General features: G+C 34.5%; 1 protein-coding gene across 4 annotated transcripts in view; it reads left to right on the forward strand.

The window, feature by feature from the left end:
* LOC128227190 (B-box type zinc finger protein ncl-1-like) overlaps window positions 1–25,721 on the forward strand; it is a 72,376-nt gene that overhangs the window by 27,585 nt on the left and 19,070 nt on the right. For 3 of the 4 annotated variants that reach the window (XM_052937478.1, XM_052937480.1, XM_052937481.1), the window contains exons 8-13: window positions 461–790; window positions 2,483–2,594; window positions 5,913–6,073; window positions 9,239–9,427; window positions 13,166–13,317; window positions 18,085–25,457. In XM_052937478.1, coding sequence (XP_052793438.1) covers window positions 461–790; window positions 2,483–2,594; window positions 5,913–6,073; window positions 9,239–9,427; window positions 13,166–13,317; window positions 18,085–18,393 — 1,253 coding nt within the window. In that variant the 3' untranslated portion in view covers window positions 18,394–25,457. Of the gene's footprint in view, window positions 1–460; window positions 791–2,482; window positions 2,595–5,912; window positions 6,074–9,238; window positions 9,428–13,165; window positions 13,318–18,084; window positions 25,458–25,721 lie in introns of those variants that run through there. The other variant, XM_052937479.1, reaches the window with a different exon arrangement.

A 25,721-nucleotide genomic window follows, 5' to 3' on the forward strand; every position in this document is an offset into this window, starting at 1 on the left:
ATATTTTTAACCAGTTTTTCACAAAGTGAAACTTGGTTATTAGAATAAAGTATGTTTCTAGAATGTTGCGGCATATAGTCGAGGGTGCTGTTGTATTGAATACGAAAATAGGTTACTTAGTCACAAATGAGTTTTCAAAGCTTGTGATAGTCTTTGAACGTGTGTTAATATTTGCTATTTTAGATAATTGAATAAAGGTCATTGAAATCACCATCATTTTTTTGGCTGTATGAACTCTGAAGTACTTGTTTTTACTGAACATGGTCATCAGATTGAGAAATTGTCAAAACTTCTTAAGTGTCTATTTAAAGCTTTAAAAAGTTTTTTTTTCAGTATGAAAATGATTTTCTTTGTACCAGGCTTTTGCTATTTCAATGACTTGCTTCCAGTTTCCATAGTAAGATAGTGTACTTTTGGTTCTTCCTATTTGTAAGATACACATGACAGTTATTGATTTTAGGTCAGCTAACCTTCAATGGTCAAGTGGTACCAGGATTGTCCAACGTGACTGGCATGCCTCCAGTGTCCAGCATATCCCCGATATCAGAGCTAGGCCTAAGTAGAACAGATCGACCTCAGTCTCCAAACCTGGAGACACTGGCAGGTCTTCTTAATCAGAACCTTCCTCCACATGGAGGTATGGAAAGCAACACCATGACAAACATCGGCATGTTCAATATGGGATCCTCTGGGAGGAATTCTGCTGGTCCTGGCATCTCTAGGAGCTTTAGCATGGGCCCCTCCGGCAGTGGAAATACCACACCTAATCCAGGAATGTTTACACCTAGCAGTAAGTAGATTTCTACCTAAAGAATCATGTGTCAAGTGTTAGCATTAAAAAAGCGTAAGGTATTTAATTAAGAGAGAGTAAATTTATGCATGATCATGACTGAAAGTTTGCATTCATAGTTTCACTTCTTCATTGCTGCAAAGAGTTGACTGGAAAGCACATGCTGATTTGTGTTGATATCTTGGGACCATAGTTATGGAGCATCTCCTTGTGTTGTTGGCAGTTGTGTTATGTGAAGGGAGTTCAGTTAAAACTTGATATGGATTAAACTTGGTAGAAACTAACATTGATAATAACTTTTTTAAATTAGCCATGTCCTTAAGAGTTGCTGAGTTTTTGGTTACAAAATTGGCATTTCTTTCATTAGAATTGCACATGGCAAATAAGTTGAAAAAGGCACCAAAATGACTTGGGAATGTAAATAATATGTGAAAGTTAAATAGCATTTGTAAACAGTATGTAAAACTTAAATAGGATTTATATTTGCAGTTGCATACAGGAAGAAAATGAACATTTACAGAAAGGTTTTGTAAATAAGTTCCGCAACTTTTCTTGTCAAATATTTAAAAATGGCTACCAAGGGTCCCTCATCAAAATTTTAAAGACACTTCAACCAAATAACGTTCCACTTACTAAAGTCTATTGACAGAAAAAAATCTTTCTTGACTGAATAATTTACAATATTATAAATCCAGTCAAAAGCTAAAGTTCATCATTTCCAAAACCTGTTATGGCAGCCACAGTAAGGAACACGCATCCTCTAAATACATGCATCTTCTCTTAAAAAAACCCTGAAGACTTTGCGTTAAATTAAATCGGTTTAGTGTCCTCATCTTCATGACTGTCCTTATGGGACAGTTGCTTCTTTTCTCCTAGAAGTAGTCTTTTTGGTGTTGATTTGGAAATAAAAAGAAATCAATGACTGGGGAAAATAACCACAGAAACTGAATAACTTGATGGAATCACAAGCATCATGTTCTCCAACACATAAAAGGTAAAATTGACAAACATCTTACTTTTAAATACTGTGTTACTGGTTAAAAATGCAAACATACTTTGTGAAACGAGTGAAAGAAGTCTAACATCAAAGACATACCTTAAGTCCACTAATGATGATCAGATTCGCGGGCGTTAATTATGTCTCATTGGCTGGAAAGAAAGTTGATAGTTCACAAATCATTTAAAATAAAATTGAATTTTATTTAATATGTTAGATGTTCAAAGTAATTTGCTGTTAAGAAAACTAAATCAATTTAAGGCGATACCAGCACCAATAACAGTGACAGGGTAACTTCACTGAACTCCCTATCATATGTGTGCTGAGCATGATTATTGTTGTAATTCAATGTCTTTATGGCGAGTTAATTTATTTTGCGTTGCTCCGACCCGTCAACCCGATTGTTTTCTATTTTGGAAAAATAGAGAAATATTCCACCCTTTGCTCGACAAGGCTGCATGACACTCTGGTAACTTATTTTCTATTTGATCGTTCAAATTGGCTAAGCTTTTTAAATAATATCATTTAATGAACTGGACATTAATTAACAAAATAAAAATAAAAAAGCATTTGTTTTCGTTAATTTAAATAAATAAATTATTCTCTATCGCATCATAAGTAAACTCAACTGGCATAAATCAAATTGTTGATTTTTATTTGTCTTCCTCAAAAAATCTTATTTTCATCTCTTGCAGGTCTGAGTGACAGTGTGAACTACATGAATACAATTGGCTCTAGCCAGACTGGCAGCACAAGCGAAGGACCACCAGTTAGGCGAGGGGGCAGAGTGAGCGCCATGCAGATCAGGTAAATACTGCTTTGTAGATTGAGGCATTCATTGAAATCAGACTAAAAATGCTTGTATTACTATTTGGCTTGAAAAACAGCAGTGTCGAAATGTGTTTTCATCACTGCTTAGGCCTACAAAAGTATTTCAGAAGAATATGAGTTCTTTAATGATGATATTTCACAGACCTGTTCTGTAAAGGGATGGAGATATTTGAACTTGCGAAGAAGGATGCTTGGAATTTAAACTAGCCCTGCAAACCTTTATTGATGGCAAGGCTTGCAACTTCTTGATTTAGATTTAAACAGTGCTGAGGGGTTCAAAACTTGTACAGTAGTGTAGGAGTCCTTTTATGAAGGTACTTCACCGACCTGTTCTGTAAATGGATGGAGATATTTAAATTTTCAGAAAAGGACTTAGAATTCAAAGAAGCCCTGAACACATTTTATCAGTGGAAGGCTTGCAGCTTTGAATGAATTTAAACCTATGCTAAGGGGTACACCTGTTAGAAGTGATGTGTCCTTTTATGATGATATTTCACAGACCTGTTCTGTTAAGGGATGGAGATATTTAAACCTACTTAGGACACTTGGAATTTGATTAAGCCCTGCACACAGTTTGATGAATTCTTGTATCACTATTTGGCTTAAACAATTGCTTGCTTTAACCTTTTTTTTTAAGCGCTGTGGAGAGGTAGAAATGTTTTAAGAGAATTGTGTTTGAACTAGCCCTGCAAATGTTTTACTAGTGCAAGTATGACAGATTTGCATGAGTCCTTTAATGATGATATTTCACAGACCTGTTCTGTTAAGGGATGGAGATATTTAAACTTTCTGAGAAGGACTCTTAAAATTTGAACTAGCCCTGCAATCTGTATACGAGTGAAAGGCTTGCAACTTTGAACTAATCTTTACCACTGCATAGGGTTTCAAAGAATATATGTGTAGGCGTCCTTTTATGATGATATTTCCACAGACCTGTTCTGTAAATGGATGGAGATATTTAAACTTACTGAGAAGGACTCTTAGAATTTGAACTAGCCCTGCAATCTGTATATGAGTGGAAGGCCTGTAACTTTGAACTAATCTTGATCACTGCAAAGGGTTTCAAAGAATAGATGTGTAGTCGTCCTTTTATGATGATATTTCACAGACCTGTTCTGTAAAGGGATGGAGATATTTAAACTTACTGAGAAGGATGCTTGGAATTTGACCTAGTCCTGCACTCATTTTTAGCTCTACTGGCCAAAGGCCAGAAGAGCTTACGGATGGTAATGTATACGTAGTTCGTGTGTCTGTGCGTCTGTAAACAATTGCTTGTGAACACGATAGTCTTCATTTTTGATTGTATCTCGATGAAACTTGTACAGTATTTAGATATCCATTAGAGCTCGGTTCCTTTCGAAAATAAGCCAGATCCGACCATGCATGCCTAGATTATGGGCCTTGAAAGTATTAAAAAATCAGTTTGTCTGTAAACAATTGCTTGTGAACATGATACAGTCTTCAGTTTTGATTGTATCTCGATGAAACTTGTACAGTATTTAGATATCCATTAGAACTAGGTTCCTTTTGAAAACCAGCCAGATCTGCCCACGCATGCCTGGATTATGGGTCTTGAAAGTATAAAAAATGCTATTTTAAGCTAAGTCTATTTTTAGCCAAGTCTACATGAGCAAAACCACTATGCAAATCCTTGCTATTTTGAACAAGGATTTATTTAGTGGTCCACTACCAGGGTTGTTCAAATTATGCCTTTTGGGTCAAAACTGGCACTGCCCTGGGTGTCTCTTATTTTCCTAGAGACTTATTTAAGAAATATTTTCAAAATCTTCTTGTTTCAAACCACAAGGCCCATACCTTTGATATTTGATGTGGAGCATCATATGATGCAATTGAAAACATTTGAAATAATGCCCCTTGGGCAAAAGCTGGCCCCACCCTGGTTGACTTACTTATTAATTTTTAAAGCTACAGTTATGGAATTTTGACCATGTGAACAGTTTTGCAAACAAGCATTAATGTTGTCCTCGGATGTCATTGACTTTGACCTTTGACCAACTTTTTATTTTTAAAGCTACAGAAATGAAATTTTGACGATGAGTACAGTTTTGAAAGCAAATATTTTTTACCCTCAGATTACCTTTACTTGGCACATATTAAAATAGTTTATGCAACTAATCTGCTTACAACACTTCCTGTCCTCAGATGTTGAATGTGCAGCGTTTTCAGCTAACCCAAACACTAAAAGTGAACTATATATTTGTTGCCTATTACTCAAACGTACATGCTCTGGATTGAAAATGACCACAAGAGCCATGCCAGTAGAGCATAGGCCCTTTTGGGCCTCTTGTATTTAATTATTGTATCACTAATTGAATTGAACATTGTTTTCTTTAACTAAATTTAAATAGTGCATAGGGTTACAAAAGTAATAAAAGTGTTTGAGTCCTTTTATGATGATATTTCACAGACCTGTTCTGTAAATGGATGGAGATATTTTAACTTTCTGAGAAGGACACTTAATTTGAACTAGCCTTGCAAATGTTTTACCAGTGTAAGGCTTCCAGCTTTGAACTAATTTTTACCACTTGGTTGTCCGGCTAGCGTAGTGGCTAGCGACCTGGGTTTGATTCCAGTTTGGTTTGAGGTCACGAGTGGGTTTCCTCCGTGTACTTCCGTTTCCCCCACAACACAAGACCAAAATTATGCGTAAAATTATTGCAACGAGAGTGATTAATATAATGTTTTAATAACTTGTTTCACAATTGTTGTAAAATAAATAAGTTGAAACTAAACTAAATTTACCACTGATAAGGGATACACATGTTAAAAAGAAGAGTACGAGTCCTTTAATGATGATATTTCACAGACCTGTTCTGTAAAGGGATGGAGATATTTTAACCTACTGAGAAGGATGCTTAGAATTTGATAAAGCTCTGCACACAGTTCAGTAAATTAATCTACCACTATTTGGCTTAAACAATTAAAGGCTGGAACTAACAAAGGCACTTAAAATTTGAACTAGCTCTGCGAAAGTTTTTAGCAGTGTAAGACTTCCAGCTCCTGTAAATGGATGGATATAATTTAAACTCATTGAGAGGGATGCTTTGGTGCATATTGCATGTTGTTTACAAGTATCGCCTACTTTTATTCCATTTTAAAGTTTAAACCATCATTTAAACATAAATATTCATGTAGGGATAAGGTCATACATTGGCCAAGTTTTATTTTTAACATAAAACTTGTGTCTAGATTTGTTGTGCGATAAATGAATAAACTGTATTGAATAAGAATGCAAAATAAAGCACTTAGACTGTTGAACTGTTTCTATTGAAGGTGCAAGTTTGGGCAGCTTGGTCCAGGGAAGGGTCAATTCAACTCTCCACATGGCTTTTGTCTGGGCAGTGATGAGGACCTTGTTGTAGCTGACACCAACAACCACCGCATTCAGGTGTTCGACAAGATTGGAGAGTTCAAGTACCAGTTTGGCATACCAGGTAACTTCACAGTGAGGTTTTTAAGTCCATGACATGTTTACTTAAATTAAATGACTGCCTACTATTAGTAATGTTGTGGTCTTCGTGATGAAAATTTTCACAGACCTGTTCTGAATCAAGCATGTGGTCATATTATTTTCTGAATGGTTGATGAAATAAAAACAATTATGCCCCTTAATTTGTTCATAGACCTGTGTAATTCAGAAACAATCTGTGGTCTTCATGATGAACATTTTCACAGTCTTGTTCTGTGCAACATTACGAAGCTGATTATATTTTGATTCTGTCGACAACACTGAGGTTTATTTTTTTTCGCAAATCATTCCTCCAAGAACCTATTGCATCATTTTATTTACTGTTGCTTTCTGAGGATAAGGCAGCCAATGAAATTAGACTTTGATAAACACTAGTGCTTGTGATCAAGTAGTTTCAACTATCCCTGCAACATAATATTACCAGCACTGGGCTTGCAGGCTTGGGTTATTTCAACTGCTGTAAGGTTATATTACGTTTAAGGTATTAGCCGCGTAATACACACTTTTTTAAAAGCTTTAACCGACAACATAGTTATAATCACGGTACACTATGGGACTTTTATCCAAATTTTGAAGATTTTTTACCGTGAATTAAAAAAGTTATTTATGTTTCATTACAACCACCCCCAAACTCCAAGGGCTACAAAGAGCGACAAGTAAATATTTTGTCTATATTTGAATTTTTTTCGCATTATCAGAGATTATGAAATAAACACAACAGTTTCTGGTAAAATAAACTTCAGTTAACAGAAAATTAAAGTTCAAACGAACACATTATTGATACACATGGAAAAAAATCAATTTGATTGATCTTATGATTCTTCGGAAAAGAGCAGTTTTTCGATGTTTGAAAATATATAGCAGTTTCATAAAATTCATAAAAAATAATTAACTATAAGGCAAGCTGCTGAAATCATTTTAGATATTATCTATGATGTCTATTGAACAATTTAAAAGACAATTTATGATAGTTTACCGTCCAGTTTTGAAGAAAATATACATAATGTCATGTTACCATACATTTTTATAGCTAATAAAATGCTTAAAAATCAACCTTTTTCTTGTAAAAAATTATAAAGCTTAATTGGATTTATTCATAAAATGTACTCTTTCAAATAAATGAATTTTTTCTTATGATACTAACTCAGAATACAGAGTTTAAAACAAATGAGTGTACTTTTAAACTAAAATATGTGAAGAAACAAGAACACTAAGTGGGCTCGCCCCTCCAAAAATATCAGAGTGAAAGTTCTCAACTAATGTTGTTGTTTTTTTAATATTATAACATGTAAACAATCTCTGTGGGTAATTTGATGTATATCTGTTTTATTTTGTCATTGGTATTCTAACAATTAGTTTTTTTCACAATAATTCTTCACTCTTCAACATTTGAAGTTTGGTCTGTTCCCATGCTTTGTACTTGTAGTGTGTGCACAGATGATAACTCATTGCTGATTTGGTTTTCATGCACCTTCAGGTACTTTACCCATCAAGAATGTTTAGTGCTGTAAAGGAAAAAAGTTGTACTTTAAAGCCTTTCTAACTAATTAGTATAGATAATTATACTGCCATACATATACAAAATAAAATATAAACAGTTTAATATTTCTCGACATTATTTTGAAAAAAAACAACAACAAGCTGATACATACATGTATATATATAAAGAAAATTATTAAATTGATCAATAAAATTCATCATCATCATCATCATCATCATCATCATCATCATCATCATCATCATCATCATCATCATCACCACCACCACCACCACTTGACCACCATCACCACCACCACCATCACCACTTGATTATTGAATACAGTAGGTTTATAAAAACAAAAACCAAGTCAAATATGTTTTATATGAAATACTCACATCATCTCGATCAGATGCGACTGCCTTGTGGATGGACATGGCTGTCAAATCCGCTCTCAAGGATCCAACATAGTATTTAATGCAGGCTGGAATTCTTCATAACCCAGTGTTGTTGACTAAGTAATATTCAGTCATTTTCCTGCCTGAAAGAAATTAGACTTCTGATTATCAACCAGCAGAAACTACCACCGTAAAATACAAATGCACAAGTATTATACATTCTGCACTAAAATCTGTTTTAGCCAAGAGTAAGGGTTGGTAGGCACAAATGTGTAGTTGTTGTGCATATGGTTGATAATGATTCACAACAGTATGTGGTTTTAACGAGACCTACACCAAGCCAATGAATGTCAATAGTGTCCTAGCAGATGCGGCTTCAAGCCCCAAACCACATACAACTTTTTTTCACAGGTTAATTTTGAAATTATGCATTTTGTAAACAAATAACGGGTATGTACATGTATTGTGGTATGTTAGAAATAGGTACCAAAACACATCATTTTAAAACTAAATTTTAAGTCTAATATTTTTCTAAGATAAAACAATCAATTTAAAGATTACATACTCATATTATATCTTAAACATAAGTTATGTACATAAGTATACTACATATAAAAATATGTAACATGTACATACAGTAAGTACATGTAAAATATGAACATGCTGTCTAAACATTTAGCTAATAAAAATGATTTAAGAATTCCAAAGATAAATTAAAAAACAAACGTTTTTGAACACAAACGTACAAAACTGCTCAAGGATACTTACATTCAGAGCCCTTTGATACGAATATCCCAGTTTCATGCCGATTGTTGACAGTTTGTTTTTTCGAGAGAAAATCTTCTGTTACGCGTATATTTCACTTATAACCCATGTTTATCTGTAATGACTCAAATTGTTAGATGTATCGTAATCAATTGTCAGCGTGTACTTTTAGTGTTTATTTATTTTAAACGTATATTCATGAGAAAAACATCACAATGTTTCCAAATCCTACGATGTAGAAATTCCATTATTGACCTATGAATAGCCGGGAAATACCTTCTGTTTCTAAAAATAGCAACATCCGGTACCGGCCGAATACGCCCGATGTTCGTCGCGATCTGTTACGGCGAGTGGCGATATATGTCGATGTTACCCGATGTTTCCCGAGTTGTATTACATGGCTAATACCTTAAATGGAAATTTAGCCCAAACTAATCGTTGCATATTTAAGCTGTCTTCAGAAGTCATATTCTGCTGATGCTGCTTTTAGGTCGCGAGGACGGCCAGCTTTGGTACCCAAGGAAGGTTGCTGTGATGCGACCGACGACCAAGTTCATCGTTTGTGATCGTGGAAATGAAAGGTCAAGGATGCAGATATTTGCAAAGAATGGTCAATTTGTGAAGAAGATTGCCATCCGCTATATCGACATTGTGGCTGGTCTTGCTGTCACTTCACAAGGTAAACATTTCTAATTAGAAAATGCAACTAAACTATAACATTATGTTGGATAAATGATAAGAGAAGCAAACCTAAACAACTTGCAAGTCAGGATACCCATGCTGGTATTTGAATGATGTTTAAACAAAAACAATTTTATACTGTTTGGTCTCTTCCATTCGCATCTGAGCCACCCCCATCCATGTCATTGAGTGATTTGAGCTTACAAGAGTTCCCTTAAAATTGAAACATTTGGCAAAAAACTGTTATGAGATTTACTCAAATGCCAGAAATATTGTCATAAACCAAAGCGTATTGAGATACTTTTAAATCTACTGTAAATATCTTATTAGATGCGCCAGGTGTTAAATAAAACAATCTATCCCCAATTCAGAAATCTTTAAAGATCCTTAATTCAGTGATCAGTCATATCTTTAATGGTTAAAGAATAACTACGCTTGTCACAATTACTGATAACCTAGACAGTAGGCAGAGTCAAAAGCCTGCCACTGACCAATCAGTGATCAGTATCTGCTACAGCAATCTTAAATTTTGCTGTTATCAAAGTAGGGCCAAAAAAATTAAATGGTTTGGTAAGGGTAATGTCCTTTTCAAAAACAGTTAGGGTAGGTAGAATTTTTATTTTTTAATAAGACTTTATTTGCTTTATTTAATTACTTTAAAATGTTATTGTTGTCATTGGAGAATGCCTTTATGGTGTAAAATTGATTTTCACTGAAAGTTTACCTGTCGCACCAAATTTTTACCTGTCACAGTGTTACAAACAGTATTCAGTTACATTAGCCTAAACCTTGAATTTAAGCCTCGTGTTTAAAAAAGTTTTGTAATTATGCCCCCTTCGAATAAGAGGGGTATATTGCTTTGCACATGTCCCTCGGTATACCAAAGCTTGTCCAAGTGATAACTCAAAGATTCCTACAGGTATGGTCTTCAAACTTGTCATGAAGGTTGGGCCTGACAAGTAAATGACCCCGATTGATTTTAGGGCTCATGGGGTCAAAGGTCAGGTCACAGTGACCTTTAATGGTAAAAGGATTTTAAAGCTTGTCCAAGTGGTAACTCCACAATGCCTGCACCCATGGCCCTCATACTTGACTTGGAGGTTGGGCCTGACCAGTTGATGACCCCTATTATTTTTGGGGGTCATTGCGCCAAAGGTCAAGGTCACAGTGACCTTGAATGATAAAAGGTTGTCCAAGTGATAACTCGACCATGCCTGCACACATGGCCCTCAAACTTGACTTGGAGGTTGGGCCTGACCAGTAGATGACCCCTATTGATTTTTGGGGTCAAAGGTCAAGGTCACAGTGATCTTGAAAGCAAACTCAACAATTCCTGGACCTATGGTCATCAAACTTGACATCAAGGTTGAGCCTGACCAGTTGATGACCTCTCTTGACTTTGGAGGTCATTGGGCCAAGGTCAAGGTCACAGTAAATCTCCCAGTGATATCTCAACAATGCCTGAACATATGACAATCAAACTTGACTTGGAGGCTGTGTCTGGGCTGCACCAATGGCCCTCATACTTGACTTGGAGGTTGAGCCTGATCAGTAGATGACCTCTATTCTTTTTGGGAGGTCACCGGGCCAAAGTTCAAGGTCACAGTGACCTTGAATGGTAAAAGGTTGTCAGAGTGATAAATCGACAGTGCCTGCACCCATGGCCCTGATACTTGACTCAGAGGTTTAGCCTGACCAAAGGTTAAGGTCACAGTGACCTTGAAAGCAAACTTGACAATTCCTGGACCTATGGTCATCAAACTTGGCACGAAGGTTGGGCCTGACAAGTAGATGACCCCTATTGACTTTGGGGGTCATCGGGTCAAGGTCACAGTAACCTTTTTTGCAAAACAGTTAACCATAGTTTAGTCGGTCAAAATGGAAATATGCCGGACATGTCCGACTGTCCGACGGACATTTGCATTGTCTGGTATAAAGCTTTAAAAGTTTTAAACTGCGTCTTAAAACATACTTTTTTATTTTTTTAAAACAACTGACTATATAAACAGTATGGTCGGCGCCTATTTCGTAGGTAGAGTCGGGTAACCTGAACCAAATATATTATCTTTTTAAGCTTAGGTGGTGTTTAATTTAAATGATTCAATATTCATTGGGGTTTTGATAAATATTAAGATTGAAAGAGTAATTATCTGATTATAACTTTACTTAGAAAGCTATTTTTAGCTCCACTGGCCGAAGGCCATGGAGCTTATGTCGTCACAGATTGTCCGTCGTGAGTGCGTGCGTGCGTGCGTAAACTTTTACTTTAAACGACATCTCCTCTGAAACTGATAAGCGGATTTTGACAAAACTTCACAGGAATGTTCCTTTGGTGGTCCTTTACCAAAATTGCTCAAATGGTTCCGGTCCATTGCACAATATGGCCGCCAGAGCTAAAAATAGCAAAATCTTTAAACGACATCTCCTCTGAAACGGTTCGGCAGATTTTGATGAAACTTGACAGTAATGTTCCTTGGGTGGTCCTTTATTAAAATTGCTCAAATGGTTCTGGTCCATTGCACAATATGGCCGCCATAGCTAAAAATAGCAAAATCTTTAAACGACATCTCCTCTGAAACGGATAGGCAGATTTTGATGAAACTTGACAGAATTGTTCCTTGGGTGGTCCTTAACCAAAATTGCTCAAATGGTTCCGGTCCGCTGCACAACATGGCTGCCAGGGCAAAAAAATAGAAAAACCTTTAAAGAACATCTTCTCAGAAACCGATGATCAGATTTTGATGAAACTTAACAGAAATGTTCCTTGGATGGTCCTTTACCAAAATTGCTCAAATGGTTCCGGTCCATTGCACAATATGGCCGCCATAGCTAAAAATAGCAAAATCTTTAAACAACATCTCTGAAACGGTTCGGCAGATTTTGATGAAACTTGACAGTAATGTTCCTTGGGTGGTCCTTTATTAAAATTGCTCAAATGGTTCTGGTCCATTGCACAATATGGCCGCCACAGCTAAAAATAGCAAAATCTTTAAACGACATCTCCTCTGAAACGGATAGGCAGATTTTGATGAAACTTGACAGAATTGTTCCTTGGGTGGTCCTTAACCAAAATTGCTCAAATGGTTCTGGTCCGCTGCACAACATGGCTGCCAGGGCAAAAAAATAGAAAAACCTTTAAAGAACATCTTCTCAGAAACCGATGATCAGATTTTGATGAAACTTAACAGAAATGTTCCTTGGATGGTCACTAACCAAAATTTGTTAAATGGTTCCAGTCCACTGCACACCATGGCTGCCAGAGCTAAAAAATAAAAAAAACTTTATACGACTTGTCGTCGAAACCGATGACCTTTTTTCGATAAAACTTGACAGAAATGTTTGTTTGGTGCTCCTTTACTCAAATTGCCCAAATCATTTCGGTCCACTGCACAACATGGCAGCCAGAGCTATTAAAGTAAAAAATTTTTTTAAATAACTTCTCCTCAAAAATTGATGATTGTATTTCTATGAAACTTGACGAAAATGTTCGTTAGGTGGTCTTTGCTTGAACCTTTTGGCCAGTGGAGCACAGGCACTGATGTGCCTCTTGTTTGTATATTTCCTCACAGAAGCTGGAATATGGTTTTTGTTTAGAAATGTGATGGCGAACAGTACTTAAAAGGGTATATGCTGATTTACATACTGATTATGATTTAAGGCTGGACAAATACAAATTCAAATACAATTTCAAAAGAAAATGAAAAAAAGAAAATATGTTATTTCAAATCAATTGCAGGATTCATAGTGGCTGTTGACAGTGTGTCACCAACTGTGTTTGTGATAAGTGAAGCCGGAGACCTAATTAAGTGGTTCGATTGCAGTGACTATATGAGGGAGCCTTCCGATATTGCCATCAGCGGCAAAGATTACTTCGTCTGCGATTTCAAGGTTTGTATTGCTGATTGTGTCCTTTTGTTGCTGTGTGCGAAATTAATGGTAACCTGAGACCATGAAAAATGACCCGGGCTATGAAAGTCTTTAAGATAGTCAAACTGAATAAAATCATCAGGCTTGCTGGTTAAAAAAATTAACAGCTTTACTGACTTCAGGATAATTTCTCATTGGTACAGATGATTTCTGATGCAGTGATCGCCCTTGCTTAGCAATACTATACTGCTTGAAAATAAAAATTTCGATGCAAATCATATTTCTGACTGTTGATACTTTCTTTATATAGTGTGATATTGAAGTTTGGATATTGTTGTTTTTCAAGTAAACTTGGATTATGTAGTTACAAAAAAATATGAAATAGATGTCAATAAAATCCTGTCATCAGCACCACAAGCAGCATATGTTGACGGGACCTTCATCCTCCACCCCCCTGATATATTTATGCCCCCACAAAGTGGCGGCATATAGGGTTGCCCTTGTCCGTACGTACGTCTGTCTGTCTGTCCGTACGTACGTACGTACGTCCCGAAGATTGTTTCCGATCTAATTCTTGAAAACCGTTTGTCCAATCCTCACCAAACTTTAAACACATGTTTGTGACCATAATATCTTGATCAAGTTCGATAGTCATGGAAATCGCTTTAGTCATTTAGGAGTTACGGCCCTTTTTTGCCAAAAATACTTCAAAAATATATGTTTCCAATCTAATTCTTGAAAAGTATGTGTCCAATCCTCACCAAACTTTACTTACATAATTGTGACCATAATATCTTGATCAAGTTTGATAGCCATGGAAATCGCTTTTGTCATTTAGGAGTTACGGCCCTTTATTTGCAAAAAAAGACTTGAAAAATACGTCCCGAAGATTGTTTCCGATCTAATTCTTGAAAACTGTTTGTCCAATCCTCACCAAACTTTAAACACATGTTTGTGACCATAATATCTTGATCAAGTTCGATAGTCATGAAAATCGCTTTAGTCATTTAGGAGTTACGGCCCTTTTTTGCCAAAAATACTTCAAAAATCATTATGGCTTATTTTCTGTGACAAAAAACCGAAGTGGGGGCATCCGTGTCCTATGGACACATTTCTAGTTTTTTTATTATTTTCTAATTAGGGCATATAACCAACGGGGGAAGGCACTTTTGAACTAGACCTCCCCCCTACAGAAGCAAATAAACCGTTTGGGGGTCCTACCTCGATTTGTTTTTATAGACCCGGAATAACCCCCTTCAGAAGTGATTTAAAATTTACAAGTATAAAAGGTCATAATTTTAATTTACTGATCTTGCATCAGGCTTTGATGGATGCTGTTAATGATGATACAGATATTGAACCATTTCTGTTTTAATTCACAACATTTTTCCAAGATTTGAAGGGTTACTATCATTTTAATTTTAGACTCTATAGTCACCGTGTTTTATGGTTCAATATATCTTGTTGCTGAATATACATCATTGATTTACCACTATAGGAAGAATCACATGGCACATCTCCAGTCCATTTGTCAAAGAGAACTTGATTTTAACTTTAATTTTTAAACAGACCTTTTCTCAGATATTGGCAAAAGCTCTTTCTTCAAGGAAGTTTGAAAGTTCCTTGACTTCAAGGTGGCAAAGAGATCTCATCAAACCTAATGATGCATCAGAAATTGATGTGAAATACAATTTAATGATGCAACTGTACTTATCTAATGCGAAAATATAATTTATAACAAACCTGGGGTGGTAATTAATCCGATTTTAGCGCTGTTATTAGACTTCGTAAAAGGAAGGAAACCGGAAGTTACTATGCCGCAAAGGTTTATGGTATATTGTGATCAGCGGAAAAAAACAGAAGAATTCCGCAAAGAATAAACATTTCAAGGGAGGTAACACAAATTATCTGTTCGATCTGTCTGAAGGGATTTTCACCCTTACGTCATATGTGATTAAAATTTTGACACCCCCCATCAGAAGCAAATTTTATAATTTGACAACCACCTACAGATGCAAATTAGCGAAAAGACCCCCCACCATATATGATTCAAAAAATTGCCGTCCCCCCCTGGGTTATGTTTAAATGGAATAGCCCTTACTTACTGGAACATAGCAGGGTTGCCGCCAGGAATTTCATAATGCATGTCGGAAGGGGAAACGACGTTTTTGGTTTTTTTTTTGTATCCAAAATGGTGCAATTTCCTGCATTTTAAACAAGTTTACAGTTATGTTCCTATGATTTAGAATTACCAACTAAAGACCGATTAACATTAAAATTATTATCCCCCGCCTATGAAATAGGGAGGGGGATATTGAAATGGTGTTGTCCGTCCGTCTTTCCTTCCGTCCGTCCGTCCGTCACCTGCGTTTTCTCAGTAACTAGCCGGTATAATTTTATGAAACTTAAAATAAATATGAACCACTATACTGGAATGATGCCCATCCAAAAAAAATTTGATTGGTCAATTGTCCTTGGAGTTATTGCCCTTGATTTTTTGAAAAATGCACATTCACAGCCATTTCTCAGTTACTAGCTGGCAGAATAAATATGAATTACTATACTGGGATGATGCCTGTTCATTTTTTTTTGGATTGGTCAATTGCCCTTGATTTTTTTAAAAACTCATTTACAGCCATTTCTCAGTAACTAGTTGGTAGAAATTCTTGAAACTTGAAATAAATATGAACCAACATACTGCGATGATGCCTGTTTATTTATATTTTGGATTGTGTAATTTCTATATGAGTTATTTGCCCTTGATTTATTAAAAGATCCAGCCTTTTGTATGCAACTAGCTGGTAGAATTTCATGACACTTGGAATAAATAAGAACCAACATACTGTGATGATGCCTGTCTATTTTTCTTTTGGATTGGTCAATTTTCCTTAGAGTTATTGCCCTTGATTTATTAAAAAATCATTGTTTGCAGCCGTTTCTCAGTAAAACCAATGTGCTTATCTTATTCTTTCTGAGATTTTTTTTAACCTTCAAGCACAAACAAGCCATCAAGCACAAACAAGCCATCGTTGGCGGGGGATATCTTTTCACTGAAAATGCTTGTTTGTGAAAAGGTTTAATGGTTTCTCTTCCTTAATTATTGGTATTTCTCAAGTTATCGACGATATTGATCGACTCATGTTTCGTTTAGTGCGGGTATTATTTATATTGACACCGTTGACGTCACAGCAAAATGTGTAAAGCACGCTGCATGCTGGAACACAAAAGAGCCCGGAGCAAAGCGACTGCTCGTGTATTCGTATTTAAAGCTGCAACAGCTAATATTTTTAAAGCTGGGTTGGCTAAATAATAACTTACAGGGAAGGTAATGTGTATTTTCAGATTTATTTATCTTTTTTCTAAATAAATTAAAAGAACGATAAAATAATCAAAGTTTAATAATAAGCAACACAAAATATAACGACACTTTTAAACTAAAGACGGGAATGCGACTCAATTAATTACGACGACATAGCATAACCCTTGTTTATAATAACACAGATATCTTAACAGGGTTCTCAATTATAATTTAATAATTGGTTAACAAACAGACTCGGGATTAAGAAACAAAATAAAACGACACATGATTTATGTTATCGAAATCAATTAACACTTATTGTTTACTTTGCGTTCATAGATGATTATAGGGATGAAGGTCGCAATTACGACAGTGGTGTTTTTCACACATTCCCATTCTGATAAAGAATAGGAGGAGTTTGGTTAATTGGCACTGTTGAACCTCACCGACACACCTTCATGCTGTCGTCGATCCGGAATGGCTGATACAAATGTCGTAAAAGTCCCGACACGCCTTCTGGCTGTCAGTCAACCGTTGCAACCGTTGTAATCGCAACAAAATCGTGTATTGTCAAAACTGATGATTGTTTTGATAAGGATTGTTGCTACGCGGATTAAAGCATGTCGGCATAATTAACGTGTGTCGGTAATTGGCCTTGCCAGCTGAAGGCACGTCGGGGCCCGACGAGCCATAAAGGGCTGGCGGAAACCCTGACATAGTCTTCACCTATTTTTTAAGAGCACTAGCCAATATGGGCTGGTTACTGAGCAAAACCACTAGCCAGTCAGCTGTTTCACTAGCCTGAAAAATAAACATACAAAATGGGTCACAGTGGGTGGCAAATCAAATTCACCTCTATTTCAACGAGCTGTATATTATTAAATGGCGCTTTCAAAATAAACAAAAAATGTTTGTCAAGCATTATTCCCCCCACTGAGTGCAATGTAGTCAGTGATATTTGGACACTTGAATACAATATGAACGGACCACATGTCCTTTCACATTGATGGCCAATGAGGAAGTTTTAAGATTATGACCAATATTCATTCAAATTTTGAGGATAGTAGGTACAGCTTTTAATAGAGCTGAGATGATCACTTATATTTGCTGATAAACCTACCGACCAACGTGCAAAGCAATATACCCCCTCTTCGAAAGGGGGGGGGGGGGGGGGGGGAAACACCAGAAACCGTCATTTCTTAAATTCTTTGTGTTCATTAACACCAATGTCACATAAAAATTAGAAATGCAGGCTTTTCATTCTCTGAAGGACATGAGGGAAAATATCCACATCATCATCATCAATATCTGCTTGCCCGAAACTAAAATCACTAGACTCCGGGCTTGTGGCTAGTGGGTTAGGACAAAGACTATACATAAGATTTTGAACTTCGATTTAATAATTCAAGTGTGTATCCTATAGAATGGCTATATTAAAGAAGAATAGTAGGTAGCATGAAGAATCAGAAAGCAATTTGATCACATTTCAGGGTCACTGTGTGGTGGTGTTCAACGAGGATGGCCATTTTCAGAGGCGCATTGGCTGTGAAAACATCACCAACTATCCAAACGGTATCGATATCAGCGATGCTGGAGATGTCTTGATTGGTGACAGTCATGGGAACCGCTTCCATGTGGCGGTCTTCCAGAGGGACGGGTCACTTGTCGGAGAGTTTGAGTGCCCCTATGTAAAGGTCAGCAGATGCTGTGGCCTAAAGATTACCTCCGAGGGTTATGTTGTCACCCTGGCTAAGAATAACCATCATGTCTTGGTTTTGAACACCTTATATATTGCTTAACAAGAAAATGATTCACAGTGTTTCGATCAGTTGATGCTTTTTATTAAACTGTTTTAAAAAGTTTTCCACATTGAGCCAGAGCTCTGTATTGTCATTTCGCTGTGATTTACCATTTACTTGCTAGCAATTACTGGATTGTTAGGTTTACTAAACGATTGTTACAATTATAGACAAACTCCAGTGCAGTGTGTTTTGCTGCATTGTGGTACATTTTGTCAGGAATATTTTAAACGCAAAGTGAATATTTTTCCTTCGACTATATATCTTACAAATTGTGACATTCTCGTTTGCAGATGACCGGTTATTTTGTATCCAAAGTTTCAAAAGCAGTATACTTATACATATTGTTTATTTTATGTAGATACATATTCATAAAGTGCTTACATTGATATTATAGTTTGGATATTTTTATATACTATAAAGTTTATGATTTTTGTCTAAATAAGTTGATTTATTTTGTTTCAAATTTTGGCATATCATTTACTCTAATTTAAGGATTTATATTCTTACAAACATGAACAGTTTTAAAGTACTAGCGAAGTTGGGAACCTTATTTTTAAAAAGTATGTTTGCGGAAAAAAAAAAAAGAAATATGCCAAATAGATTGAGTTAAAAGATGTGAGCAATGTTGATTTTTTGTAATCTCAGATTCCAGATGCAATGATTTATTTTTGATTTACATAACATTGTATTATTTTTTTTACACTGTTATTTTAAGCAGTAACAAGGTTTTTCCAATGTTTATTTAACTGTTGAATGCTGTTGGAGAAGGGTAGTGATGTAATTTAGATATGTTACGGTGTATACGAATACTTTCTAAGCGCAAAGTACATTCTGTTACACGTTTTTGTGGCTTACGCAGGACATTTTAATGCCACGCACCACTTAGTATAATTATCACCAAAAAATATATTCATATTCTTGACCTTCATATATTAAATCTTTCTAATGTGCATGAAAAAGCCATGCATATTGCATATTTTTTTTAATAAAAGTCACATTAAATCGATATTTCCAGTGTAGTTCCCATGTTTTAACGGAAAAGAGATTGAACATTTTTTTCTGGCGTGGTTTGCTTTTGAGCAGGACAATGCGAAAATTCACTAGCAAAGTCTTGTTATGAGATGTACTTCGAATACACTGTTATAGCAGAATGTTTATTAACATAGCCTGTTAAAAGTTTACATGTAGTGTGCACCGGGGTCTGAAGGATAAGATAATGTGCTTTTGATTACAAATCATTTGATACAGGCACGATAAGTTTGTCAATGTTGTGCTTATTCAGCAGAAATTTAATGCCAAAACAGTTTAATCTATTGATATTAAACATGTTAAAATCTGGTTTTGGCTTTTATAGTTAACTTGTTTTTTATCCAGGAATGTCTTCCTTGAAAATGGATTCTGTCAATATGTTAAAATGCTCTTACCTTTAATCCACCGAAGTTCTAAGAGAAACTGGAGGTGTTTTTGTTATTGAATAATACATTCTGTGATCTTCAGGCCCCAAGTTATAACAGTTATATACTGCAGCCCTTGCTTAAGTGTCTAGTCATATATACTCAGTTTCATCCTTATAACATGACTTTTTTTGCCGTGCCTTATGGAAATTAATTTTTCTTCTTTATTTTTTAAGTGTTCATAGTTATAATATGGCTTTACATAATAAAAATAATCATTTAGAAAATGTTGACCAATATTATGTGTTTTGTTTGATTGTTTTCCTTGTACATTTCTTTTATTGTACCCATTTATAAAAATGTAAAAAAAAAATAACAAAAAATATTGAATTGCTCATCTTGTGTTGTTTGATTCATCCAATGTATGGATGGTGACAACAGAATGCATATTTTGTACATTACAATTGTTTAGTGTATCTAATCAAAACATTGTTATATTTACATGTTTATTTGTTAATTCATTGAAGTTTATTTGGTACATGCCATTTTGTTAAATATGCCATAGTAGATGTAGAAAAGAGTTAGATACATAAAAAAGGTTAGATACATATATTGATACTTAATATTTGAAACTAACATTTGGTTTCATAACAGAAAGAAAAATTTCAACATAACAGTAAGAATGCTAGTGCTCCCTTTTGAGTGCCCAGCATTTATTTGTTTATTTGATTATTCAAGAGCGTTGTTTAAGCAAACACGCAGACAATCTAGATTTAGCATATTAACAACGATTTCATTTCATTTATAATGTATATTAGTGTTCATTGTTCTCTTGTCAAATTCCAGTTTCGTGTTTTAAATATTATATTCATATAGTTAAAAAACGTTTTTAATATTTGAATGCCTTTATAGTTTTGAAATGTTGCATTTAACTTTTTGATTCTTCAAACGTTTATTAGTTAATGTGTTATAATTAACCGTGATTATTTCATATTTATGAAAAGAGTATGTCCAATATTGATATTTTGAATAGTTATTTACAGAGATGTGATTATCATTGATTATCTTTGGTGCAAAGGTTTTGTACTTTCTTACATGATTGTAAAAATACCTTGAAAGTGCATACATTAAGAAATCCTCCACTTATTTTTCAAATATGGTTAGCTTTTTGTGAATCCGTTAAATTTTCCTTTCAAGGTATTTTATATGGCTTCTATTCTTAAATACTCTTAAGAAAGTGGTAAACTTTGTTTCTGAAGACTATTATGTTATTCTGTACATACTAAACCTAGCTACTGCAAATATTTTAGGAGTATTTTGTTATTTTCATACTTTCAAAACAGATGATGTTTACTCCTATAATCACAATTATTATGAATTAAGTCTTGATTTACAGTGCCAAATTTGTGCTAAGCAATAAATAATATCCATGCATTTTGGCATTTTATGAAACTTACTCAAACTAAGAATTGTATGTTTAAGATGTTCTTACATTTTGAAAGAAAATATAAATTTGAGTTGTTAGATTACTACTGTTACTAGTCAATGTTTAAGCTGTTGCTTACAAGAAAGGCCTTAATGAAACATATCAGCTAATAATTGGTATCCTTTAAAAGCATAATTACAATATAAAGTACTTATTTCTTTTGAAATATATATTTGCAATTTTAAATTACTATTTGTAACAAGGTATTTTATTGTTATCTAATCCATTTCTATCCAGGGATAATATTATGTAGTTTTAAAACTTGACTGTTTATATTTGTCACTGTAGTACATTTTGGTAACCATGTTTTTGGTTTTAAACAGAGTTTTAATGTTATGTGCTAGCATTTCAGAATTCAGAATGGATCTGTTGTCCCGTCATAAAAAATTTGTGATGGTGAATAATATTTTGTTTAGCTTACCAAGTACTTAACATCCCTTAAATTGATTATGAACTTGTATTTGACTTGTTCTAAAAAACAAAATTGCAGTGTTTTGCTGGTCTTTGTTGACCAAGCTTGTATTTGCAGGAATGAACTGTTATAGTTTAGTTTTTTTGTTATGATTATCATTTATTCAGTATTTTCTCTTTTTCAACTAAAAGTTTATCAGCAAATTTTTGGTCAGGGTTTTGGGGGAGAACAAGTGTTTTAATTGTTCTTTTTACTATTATTTTGAAAGTTTACCGGGATTTACCTTCTATTGATTCTTATATATAATTACCATAGTTTACAAATTATACACAATTGCAATTTCATGCCATTGTACATGTTTATCATTCAATATTCAAGCTTGCTTATTATTATTTTACTGTGATTTTTTTATCACCTGATTTTAGATTTATATATAATTACTAACACCTTTCTCTTTATGTTAATGTTGTACACCTCTGTTTGCATTATATTTATAAGTACAAGCCTATTCTTTGAACAATATATATTTGGTAAAAGTATTCTTGTAATTTTGGAGTTGATTTTAGTTTCAAAAATATAGGCTGAAATTTTGAAATTCGCTTATTCCTTTTTTACAACCTGAATAAAAATTGGTTTGCTTTAAAATATTTAAATACATTCCACTGCCTGCAATTGAGTTTAAGTTCAAATGCTTGCTGTTTGCAGACAAATCAGAACTTTGTATCTTTATTCTAGGTGACAACATAAATCAGGTATCTTGGAGATTGATTTACATATTTTGCCATTCCTTTTAATAATTATTTTTGTCATTCTTTGGTTGAAAAACTTGTTGATTGTTGAAAAATGACAATATTCTCTTTGGTTGCAATATGTAATTTAAAATTGATTTGCAGTTGGTAGATTCTGGAATATTGTACCCTGGTAATGAATGTATCAAGATGTGTGGTAGTATTTGTCTTCCAGAGCATTTTCATTGGTGATTAAAAGAACTGTGTTATTCACGTGCTTGCAGTTATTTTTAATGAGCGATTAATTACCATAATTAGTATGTTTTCTCAGCAGTTCTGATATTTTAGTGTAATTACTTTGTAAAGTAAGTTGATGATACTTAGTGGTTGGCCATGGAATACCTTTTTATCTCACCTGTGCACAAAGTGCTGAAGGGTGTGCTGTTTTGAAAGGGGACTGTCCGTTGTCAGCATTTTCCTTCAAACAATTTTTCCTTAATTTTCCTTAATTTTGTAAGAATGTTCCCTGGAAAGTCATCTTCCAGATTCCTTGCAATAAAATGGTTCCATGTATAATTCACTATAACTTGGAAAATCAAAAGCCGCTGGCAAGATTTCAAAATATTCTTGCATATGCTCTTACGGTGGCCCTTTATCAAATTCCTTCAAGCCATGTTGGCGTGTTTAAAACCTTGTCGACAGGGGGCATATTACTATGTTGAAAAGATTGAAAATCTACACAGAAATCACTGGCCAGATTTGAAAATGATTGCACAAAGGTTCCTTAAATGGCCCATTATCAAATTTCTTGGAGCCATGTTGGTGTGTAAAAATTGTTGACTGGCAAGGCGCAGGGCTAGTTTTCACTTTATGACTAGATGGAAACCTACCCAGAAACCACATGCTAGAAAAAAAAATGGTGGGGGGCTTTATCAAATTTCTTTGCAAGTTGGCTTGCTTTAAAACTTTGCCAACTGGCAAACTTAACCAAATGGGGCTTGGTTTTCACTAAATAGAAAATTTTAAAAATCTCCTTTGCCAAATTTCAAAAACAATTCAGCAAAATGTGTCTTAGGTGACCCTTTGTCAACTTCCTTAAATCAATGTTGATTCTTAAAAAAAACATGGTCAACAGAGGGCAGGACTAGTTTTCACAATATGACTATATGGAAGACTTAAAATCTTTTCCTGGCATACCATAGAAATTATTTCTAAATAATTTCAAACAAATGTTTCTAAGGTGACCCTACATCAAATTCCTTTTAGCCAAGTTGGTTCATACATAACATGGCCGGCTTGTTATACATGGACTTCTTTAAGAAAGCCCTTCTTCTCCAAACCATAAGGCTCTGAGCAAACCATTTACTCCAGTGAGCGTGAAGGGCCACCTTAGCCCTCTTGTTTCTAAAGTTTGATAAGGGAGATAAAATAAAAAATGGGATAACCTTCATTTTGTTAAACAAAATTCTGTTATCTGTAGACCAAATTTTGTATATTATATTAGTAGTATTAAATTGAGAAAATGAGATTCTTATTATTTCGCTCAAAACAGCATTTTTCTTTTTGTGTGCTTTTTGAAGTGAGTTAGATCAGTTATTGTTGACGTTTAATTTCTTTTTTATTACAACCTTGCCAGCTTTATACATAATTATATAGATAAGTTTGTTATATATTTTTGTCTGTCTCAGTTGTTGATTTATAGTTATAAAAATGTAGCTTGTATTCTGGTGCCATTTCCATGTATTGGAATAGTTGGCTGTTCTATGTGGTTTGGGTTTTCATATGATAAATGATTAATATTCTAGTAAAATACCAGAAAATTGTGGATAACCTTATTTTATTTCATATTTATTGACCATAAAAAGCAATATTCAACTTGAACAACAGATCAGCTGATTTTATTTCATATTTATTAAGATGGAACAAACTGCAAACTACAATTGTTATAATATCAAAAAGGTTGTATATCACCTGGATTAATTTTTCATGGTATTTGCTGAGTATTATTCGAACTACATTCATTACATTTATACATAACTGAAGTTCAATCTGTAGAATTTTACAAGTTCAGTGCTGCATGTATTAAGACAAACAATAGAAATAGATATATGTATACAGTGTAAACATTCCATTGTTTGACACACAAGGCTTTTACTATTACAGACATTTTGGCTTTTTACCTTGAAGTTGATGATCATCCCTGAGAGCTTGTCATCCCTTGTGGGTTAACATATTAATATACTTTAACATGCAAATATAACACTTATACATTGGCCAATTTAAGTAAAGAAAGAATATGTTTCTTATTTCCCTGCACGAAAATGAATAATATATTAGGGGCCATGAATTTTGTTTTATTTAGTATTCATCAGGTTCTGTCTTAATGAGTTTGTCACACTTCAATTCAGTTATTTGGTTTCTGTAAACAACATACATAATTTTATTTGTTCAAAAATAAGGGTCATATAAAAAAATCTGGTTGGGAATGTTGAAACAGTGTTTTTGTTATGCATAAGAAAAACAATCCGAGAAAATTCCAGTCCTATATATCAATTAATATTTTTGTTTGTGCAGTGCATACCCACCAGATAATGTTTGTATATCCAGTATACATTATTTACTTGGTGAGTTTTAACTGCAAATATTGCTATGCAATAGTTAAACGTCGCACTAGTATTGCATTTCTTTAATTTTACATTCAATTTTTATTAGAAGTCCCTGTTGATGTTTCAAAATGATATTTTGCTTTGTGTAGAAAGTCATTGCTGGTTCAAGTTAGCTCTTTTCAACATGTTAAATTTTGAAACAGGCATGTAAGCGGCAAACTTGCCAGTAGTTGAATGTGTTGTTATTTAGCCAGGGTATATTTTCCCATGTATATCTCAGCATTATTTAATTTTACTTCATTTATACACGTATTCCAACCAGACTGGAATATTGTCTTCTATACAGTTGTATTCATATATTTTGAGAAGTCACATACTATTTCTTGTGTTAACTTAAGAACCTGTATGCAAGTGGAATAAAGGTGTTTTCTTTCAGTTTCTGTTTTTCTTTTTTACCACTCCAAAAGTGCTGTTACAGAAATGTTCCCAACAGTTGTTGGTTATCAGGACTTCTTAAAATAATTGTAATGATGCATTGAATTTGTAGTTATGCTATATCTCTTTGTATCTAAGAGTTTACGAAGGTCTGCCAGTGCCCAATGGCTACATTATGGCTTGACCTCGCGCTGTGATGCCACAACCTGTAAGTGATTTAAATGTGACATGAAAGTGACATGAACATTATTTGACTTCAATTGT

The sequence above is a fragment of the Mya arenaria genome, chromosome 3 (genome assembly GCF_026914265.1).
Source record: "Mya arenaria isolate MELC-2E11 chromosome 3, ASM2691426v1".
NCBI classification, from domain to species: Eukaryota; Metazoa; Mollusca; class Bivalvia; order Myida; family Myidae; genus Mya; species Mya arenaria.